General features: G+C 39.8%; 1 protein-coding gene across 1 annotated transcript; it reads left to right on the top strand.

Annotated features, from left to right (window-relative positions):
- Positions 1 to 2,880: 2,880 nt before the first annotated feature.
- Positions 2,881 to 5,037, top strand: LOC136248074 (uncharacterized). The gene is made up of 4 exons (XM_066039889.1): positions 2,881 to 3,482; positions 3,716 to 4,351; positions 4,446 to 4,756; positions 4,817 to 5,037. The coding sequence occupies exons 1-4, from the start codon at positions 2,881 to 2,883 to the stop codon at positions 5,035 to 5,037; spliced, it is 1,770 nt and encodes a 589-aa protein (XP_065895961.1).
- Positions 5,038 to 8,514: the final 3,477 nt, after the last annotated feature.

Here is an 8,514-nt window from a genome sequence, read left to right on the forward strand (position 1 = left end):
TAAGACCTGGTGCTTAGTACACAAAGGTGCTAGGTAAAAGATTGACAGTTGCTTTGATTTTATGTGAGACTAAAATAAATATTTAAAATGCTAATGAAACAGATAATTTTAAAAGGGACAAATATTTGAATATTCTAAATGTATGCATTGATCTCACAAATACTTAAAATTATGTTCCATAGTTGTCCACACAAAAAGAAATTGCTACATTAGTGCTTATCTGTTGGTACAACTCTATAATTGTCATTATTGTGTAGGAAAATGGCAAAACATTTTGCAAAGGTTTTAAGATTAACTACTTTAGTACAATAGAATATGAATCTGCTCCGACAGCATTCAAATACTTGATTTAGAATGAATAACAAACTATTAGAATGGTTTGTTTTAGTCCTAGTTTCAGGTGAGTTTGCAATAAATGGTAGTAAAATATTTTTTATGGATTACATTATTTACTCTTGGTTATATAAATCCATTTTAGCCTTATAGGGTTTAGCTGGTATTTTAATCAAAAAGGTATGACTCCTCCACAAGGGGTGGGACATTTGTCCTAAATGCTCCATGCTGGATTCGCCATTGTTCTTTGTGTCACTTCATGTGAATAGGAGACCAGAGCTTTATATATGTTAAAGAAAAGTTACACATATGTAAGCAGATGTACTGGTCCTGGTGATCATATGCGTGATATGCATGTATTGTTGTGGGTAAAGCCAGCTGTTTGAAATTAGTTATATACAATACAACACACCACAGAAATGTGGTATGCTACGTATATGTCACTTCAGCAGCCAGGCTATTGTAGTTGTTTTACACATCATGTAATTATACACTGCCAGTTACAACATTTTCAAAGTCTCTTTTAAGTGTATAAGTGAGCTTCACCTACAAAGAATTTAAATGGACTGACTAGCTACAAAAGGATATTATTAGAAAAAGCTGACCAGTGTATTTTAAAAAGATCAGGTACTGCTTGTGGCAGCTGTCAAGTAGGCCAATGCTATTTGTTTCAATCTTTGGCAGTTTATACATGCATAATGTATATAATTACATATCACATATCAATGAAGGGATATGATTAATTGTTTAGGCTGCTTGCAACTGAAATACACATAGTAGTATTATACACATAGCTCAAACTAAATGATTATAGCCCAGATAACTAGCTACCCCAGCATTATATCAATTTTTGACAACATTCCACTTTTGCACTCTAATTCTACTGTAAATCTGATGGTCATCATGTAGTTGGGGACGATATGGCTATGTTATGCTTTATTAGAGGTAGCTATCATGTATGCAATGTTGTGCCAAATGCAGAGCTTTAATGTCTGATTCATTACCCTAGTAAGCTTTGGCCTAACAGGTTCCTATAGAGGAATACTGAATAATATACATGCATGCTTTATAAAACAGTTATCATATACCACTTTAAGACACATTGTTAATGTGCCATTATTGGCACACTCTAATGGCAGCAGTATAGACTGTCGTGTTTCGAACAAAAGTCAAGGAGTACTCCACAGGTGGAATCAAACCCCTCACCTGTACCTATTTTATAGCTGACGAATTGTGCTAGTGAAGCTCACACAAGATAAGGACATATTACACATTTACTCATACTACGAGTTTGATTATATTGTTTCCTCATACTGTGAATGAGTGATAAGCAGCTTGTATACTATAGCTAGTTATCACGCTCTAGCGAGTGAAAATAACTGTATAGTGTATGAATGTATGTTTCAGTGAAGCCTGCACAAGATGAAGTTCTATTACATGTTTACTCATGCCATATGTACATGTTAAAGTATAGCCGCGAGTGCTATATGTGACCGGGCCTGCGATACACTGTTAAAACAGGGGAGTAACAGTAACTATGGGAGTAAAATATTTTACTCTAAAAGGGGAGTTCGGATTACTAGGAGAGTAACAGTAACCCACTAAGGGTAAAAGAGAACTCCAAGTAAGTGAAAGCACCAAACTGAAGAGTTCTCATTACCAGCTAGCTAGTAACTAAGGTGAACTCAGTGAGCCAGTTTATATAGCTAGCTACTGAGGCCACATAGCTGAACTGAATGATGAGCCACTTATAGCTGTCTCACTATGATATTTTCTCCATTAACTGGCCAGTCCAATTCTAGCCACTCAATGTAAAAAGGAAAGTAATTATATACGTAGGTTTCCTTTTCAATGGCAGCCATTTACTCATGTTCCATTTTACAGACTAACCAAGACATAGTGAAGGAAACAGACAGTACGAAAGCAGGAGGACGAATTGTTACTCAAGAGTCAAGAATATTTTGAAATACGTAGCGTAAGCTCCCAATTATCGGCAGTACTCAATTATCGGCACAAGCATTTTCAATTATCGGCATAAGATTACGGTATAGTGCTTCAATAATTTACGCATCTCTTGAACAGTGGTGAAGTGAAATCAAGGTAAAAAGTGTCCTATTAACTCCTGAAATCTATTACTACTTGTTGATATAGGCCTGTATTGGTGTTGGGGGCACTGGTGAGCGTGGTCCAAAGATGCCACGAAGTGAAAACGTGTCTAGAAACGGACGGGGAAGGGGAAGACCAGGTTCGCGCTCAGCCCCAGCAGTTTTATTATCAAGCAACACCCCCAAGAAACGAAAGCAGTGGACGGATGAAAGTATGCGCTCCGCCATTGATGCCGTAAAGGGCGGGCAAAAGATCTGGAGAGCGGCAAAACAGTACAATGTTCCAAGGCAAACACTACAGGATAGAATAAATGGTCGTGTCGTTCATGGCACTAATCCTGGGCCTAAACCATATTTATCACGTGTTGAGGAGACTGAACTGGCAGAGTTTTTAGTGGATACTGCTAAGGCAGGGTATGGCAAGAGCAGAAAGCAGGTACAGATGATTGCAACAAATGTAGTTCATGACAAGCAAAGGATGTCACCAAGTAGAAGAATATCAAATGGCTGGTACTACAGGTTTATGCAAAGACAGAACCACCTGACATTACATAAAGGTGATCCCATAGCCAACATTAGAATGGATTGTATGAATGAGGAAACAATGACTGATTATTTTGATAAGTTGAAGTATGTCCTGCAGAAGAACAAGTTGATGGATAGCCCAAGTCAGATTTACAATGTCGACGAGACCAGAATGCCATTAGATCACCGACCACCAAAGATTGTGACAAAGAGAGGTCAGAAGAAGGTGCGTAGCAGAACTTCCAGTAATAAGAGCCAGGTGACTGTTATTGCTTGTGTAAGTGCTACAGGACATGTGATTCCACCATTTGTCATCTTTGATGCAAAGGGCCTTAATTATGAATGGACCAGGGGGCAAGTTCCAGGTACACGATATGGTCTCAGCAGTACAGGTTGGGTTGACACAGAGTTGTTTAAGGGGTGGCTGAATAAGCATTTTCTGAAGCATGTTGTTGGAAGTAGACCATTGCTTTTAGTGCTGGATGGGCACAGCACACATTATCAGCCGGAATTGATCAAGTATTGCTTAGACAATGATGTTGTTTTGATGTGCCTTCCACCACACACAACTCATGAAAGCCAACACTGGATTCTAGTGTCTTCAAGCCACTGAAACAGAATTGGCAGAATGCTTGCCACAGATTTGTCGAGAAAAACCCAGGTAGAGTCATTACTAAATATGATTTCTCTCCACTTCTTTGTGAAGCATGGGGCAACGCTATGGTGCCAAATAATATAATTTCTGGATTCAGGAGGAGTGGGATATTTCCATTCAATCCTAATGCTCTTGACTATGGTGCCAATAGTAGCAGTAATGCAAATGTTGGTTGTTCATCTGCAAGCAACACATCTGTTAGAGTTGAAGAGTTTACATCAGAGCAGATTGAACGGTTTGAGAGGCGTTTTGTGAACAACTATGACATCCCAGATCCAGAGTATGTGCGATGGCTGAAGGAAACTCATCCAACAGGAGCAGCACAATTGTCTTCACCTCCTTTGAATGCCATACAAGGTGACACCACACTGGCTGCCATGTTTAGCTTGAGTCCTGAAGAGGAACTGATTGGCTTAGAACAGTCCACTGCTGTTGAGCCGTGCCATGTTGGTGAGTTACCCACTGTGCCATTTGATGTTGCCACCATTGTTGAATCATGTCCTATTGATGAGTCACCCACTGTGCAAGATGAAGCTTTTGACATTGCCGCCACTGTTGAGCCATATCATGTTGATGCTTCTCATGCCACACAAGATGAAACAACTGACACTTCTGATGCTAGAGAAGCACCTCAGTCATCTTTAACTATTTCAGCTACTGGTGGAAGTGTACCTGGTGTTGCTCCTCCTGATCATGAGGGTGAATTTACATACATTAGTAAGTACTTGATACAGTATGTGCCTACCAAGCCCAAGAAAGCCCCTGCTGCACGTGCTACTGGTGCTCGAATACTTACAAGTGAAGAATGTTCCAAAATGATTTTTGAGCATGAAGAGAAGAAAAGAACATGAAGAAAAGGAGCAGAGGAAAGCTGCAAGAGAACAGAAGAAGAAAGAGAGAAATGAAGCTGCTAAACTGAGAGCAGAAAGAAGTGAGAAAAGAAAGCAAGAAGCAGCACATAAAAAGGAAGAAGCAGCGAAGAAGAAAGAGGAAGCAGCAAGAAGGAGGGAAGCTGTAAGAAGCAAAGGGAGAAACAATGAAGATCAAGCAAGTACCAGTATATCACGTAAGAGACGTAACAATGCTTCTAATTCTGTCAGCAACAAGAGACTGCGATTCATTGAAGATGACAATAACAGTGAATCCTCTGATTAAGAGTCAGTTTCCTCTGTTGAATTATTGCGTCCTACTCGTTCAGGTACGAGACACAACATAGTATATGACGACACTACTACTGATGATTATGATGATAACCAGTGTTGTGTATGTTTTCGGACTTATGAAGAGGATCAGATAGAAGAGACTGGGTTTCTTTGGGTACGTTGTGTATGTGGAAGATGGGTGCATGAAGACTGTTATTCTGAGGTGGTTATGGATAAGAATGGAAGGGAACTGATTTGTCCTTACTGTGTGTTGTAGACTCCATATTACATGATTTTATGCTATTGTACATTTTTATTATTATACATGGCAGGCCATGTTTTTACAAAATTGTATCTCCCATGTAAAACGTTTTTCAGCTGTGATTTTTTAGTGATTGATGGGTGTGGTTAATAAAACTTGGGGGGATTTTTTGGGATTTTTGTAAGGCTTGGAAGATTAGTAAACAGGCAGTTAGTTGCAGAAGTGCCGATAATTGAAGCATTAATAATTATGGAGTGCCGATAATAGAGTACGTGTGCCGATAATTGAAAATCGTATGTCAGCACTTACGCGCCTGTAACTACCCGTCAGAATTAAGCATGCGCTTGTAACCAGACTATTTTGTGGAAGCGCTCTAGACGTTTCTGGTGATATAAAGTTTTAATTTGTACGACGCTCCTACCGGACGTTACGAGGTTAGGCGATTCATGTGCCAATAATTGGGAGATTACGCTATGTATAATTATTAAATACCATTTCTATTACAAGCGCATTATTTAGAATGAAGAGTATTACCATAGAAACGGCTTCTTTAACAACAGAATCGTGTTGAGTAGTTGAAAGCGATTTGTTTCTCTGAGGAATTGTAGTGCTTAAAAGGTGATACTAAAGTGTTTCCTTGTTCGTGAATAATTACTGGACGTTCACTATCTCGTTCATTCTTTCTTCAGGCACGTTTGAGCTCATATCTGAGTCATCTCGTGTGACAAGCCGGGTTTATTAAACTGGCTCCAACGGAAGTCACCACTGCTCGTGAGGGTTTAAGCGCCTTATCGTAACACAGCAGAGAGAATAAACGTCTTAATTAGGGTCCGCAACATGAAATTTCGATCTCCGAGAATCAACTACCAAACTACCCACAAATGCTAGGCTAGGTACCACTTAGAAAATGCCAGATTGCCATTATTTTTCATTAATGTCTTTCCGTATAAATCGGTGAATATGTTTACAAATTACGAGATTTTTTGCTATATCTTCAAGGAAATGTCTTTTCAAGCTACAATATGCACTCTCAACCTTTCTTACTAACTATACTCTAAACTATAACCATCAGTGGCTGCATTGTCTGGAGTAATTTCCAGCCGCAGCATCGCGAAAACGAAATTTCGGACTCAAAAAACGTTTCGATACCGCTGGAGCACACAGCAGCGATGCCAAAGTAACCCTCTCAAGTCAAACTGGTCTGGCATGGGCCCAACTACTATCACACCAAATATCATCGAATTCCAAAATTGTTTGCCATCTGGCTGACCTCGACGGCTGTCACAAATTCGTAAAAAATACTTATTTTATTCAGTTACAGGAACTTTTGCTAGCCAGGTGTGTTATTTACTTCTCAAAAGCTTGCTAGACCCATAACCAGCAGCTTTCATTCATAGGGTTGGTCTGGCAGCTCTTCTCAAAATCCGCCAAATGCCGATATCGACGAATTTTGCCAATATCAACCAATTTACACACGTTAAAGAAATCTTGCACGCCGAACGTGATGCTTTGCCTCTAAGTCATGCTGCATCCTTGTTTAGCTATATTCGTCCATAGGGAGGCACTGACGGCTCTCTCATTGAGGCCAACATCCATCAAAATGCCCATCTCACCAGTTTGTCATCAGTTTTAGGAAGTTTTTACAAGTCAAACATGCTGGTTTGCCTTTCTGCATCCTTGCTGGACCATTCAATCACTTTCGCTGGTCTGTGTAGACAGCGTTCTGTAACAAAATATTTGGTCCGGGTGTATAAACGATCCGGCCGGACCGCTTATGTTCGACATAAATGGTCCGGCCGGACCAACTATGACAACAAAAATGGTCCTACCCTGGCAAAACTTGTCCGGGTTAGCTATAAATGTAAATGCTAAAGCTAAGTCACTCGTCGGTACTAGCTACTTGTTGTGATTAGCAATACTGAGTGACAAAAATAATACTTAATATTACTTAACTCAGCTACTACCATAACTTAACCAAAATCAAAGTCTGGAGACAGTTTGTCCTCAGCAGTTGGCGAATACTGGCGGAGTAGCTACCATCTTCGCATTGTACCTCCACAAAGTTACAGACAGTTGCTGAAGAAGTTTGCGCCCTTATAGCAAATTATAATTGCTATATATAGCTATGTACTAGCTATACCAAATGCCCTATCCTGGATCTGCCAATGATTACTGTATACACGGTTTCAGTCACGTCTCTTTCACAGAGGGTAGCCAGAACCCGGGACACTCTTGGGTCCCAGGCCCGCAGTGGTATCAATTATTGTACAAGATCGAGATACTCTAATAGAACAGTCACCGTACTGCAGTCTGGTAAATATTCAGTAAATATAGCAGCTACTCAAATAAACTGCTGCAAAGTAGCCTCACATTAAGTTACTCAAAATATGTAGTTGATTGGATAAGATGCAATCAACAATGAGTATAATATTATATATGTGGTTTATTATGTTTTAATAAATGCAGTTTGGGCCTAATATAGGCACCAGCCAAAGTATCAAAGTTATTTTTTTACAAAATAACATGCTTTATTGAAACCGTTCATTCTCCTTGATCATTGACTGTTCTATTAGAGTTATTGATCAATTGATTATCTAATAATTATATAGAGTGTCAGTCAGTTTTTATATGCCAGCAGAGGCGGATCTAGACTTATTGAAAGGGGGTAAAAATGATCAGAGGCACTACATTGTCTAAGGTGAGACCAAAAAAGGTCACAGCCAGCTGACAATAGCTGCCAACCTCACCAACTACACATTTATCACTAATGAAGTACATAAAATCCTTACATAGCTCACTACACACTGCTCTAATACTGTAACTGCTTTATTAGAGTGACTACTCTATTAGAGTATCTTGGTCTTGGTATACTAAAAAAAGTTTGAGGGGGTAAAGAGCCCCCTTTGACCCCCTGTATCCGTCGCTGTATACTGGAATGCATTTTCAGGAACTACGTCGTGAGCAAGGATTTCATATTTACGTTGTAGTATCAACCATATTGCTTCAGATATCATGAACTTACGCTGAAAAATTCACGCCAGCATAACTAGCGGGTGCATGCTAGTCTAGTGGCCAGACCCCTTTTTTCTTTTTGTGTGGAGACGGAGAAAAAAAGAGTCTGGTGGATCTCCAATACATTTTTAGTGCAACCAGATCTACAACTTTTGGGGATCGTTGAGTAGTGGTGATGGATAACAAAGGCTTGTTAACGAAGCGACAATAGGAAATACGGCGCGCGTACCCAAAGATGCAGCCTTGCTAAACAAACGCGCCCCTTATTTCCTATTGTCGCTTCGTTAACAAACCTTTGCTATTCATCATCACTAATCAACGATCCCCAAAAGTTGTAGATCCAGCTGGTGGGTTAGAAAACCCGGACCTGACCGGACCCGACCAGGTCAACTTCTTCAAGTAAGCCAATTCACACAATAGCTGTAACATACAATTCATGCAATAGCTAGCTATAACATACAGTCTTCACCTTGTAGCCCT

The sequence above is a fragment of the Dysidea avara genome, chromosome 2 (assembly GCF_963678975.1).
Source record: "Dysidea avara chromosome 2, odDysAvar1.4, whole genome shotgun sequence".
In the NCBI taxonomy this organism is placed as follows: Eukaryota; Metazoa; Porifera; class Demospongiae; order Dictyoceratida; family Dysideidae; genus Dysidea; species Dysidea avara.

What these genes read in the sequence shown, in the direction of transcription:
- LOC136248074 (XM_066039889.1), top strand. Translation starts at nt 2,881, where the DNA reads ATGATTGCAACAAATGTAGTTCATGACAAGCAAAGGATGTCACCAAGT. An exon ending in ATTAGTAAGTACTTGATACA is followed by an intron (nt 4,352 to 4,445) that starts GTATGTGCCTAC and finishes ATGATTTTTGAG; the next exon opens with CATGAAGAGAAGAAAAGAAC. An exon ending in CATTGAAGATGACAATAACA is followed by an intron (nt 4,757 to 4,816) that starts GTGAATCCTCTG and finishes CTACTCGTTCAG; the next exon opens with GTACGAGACACAACATAGTA.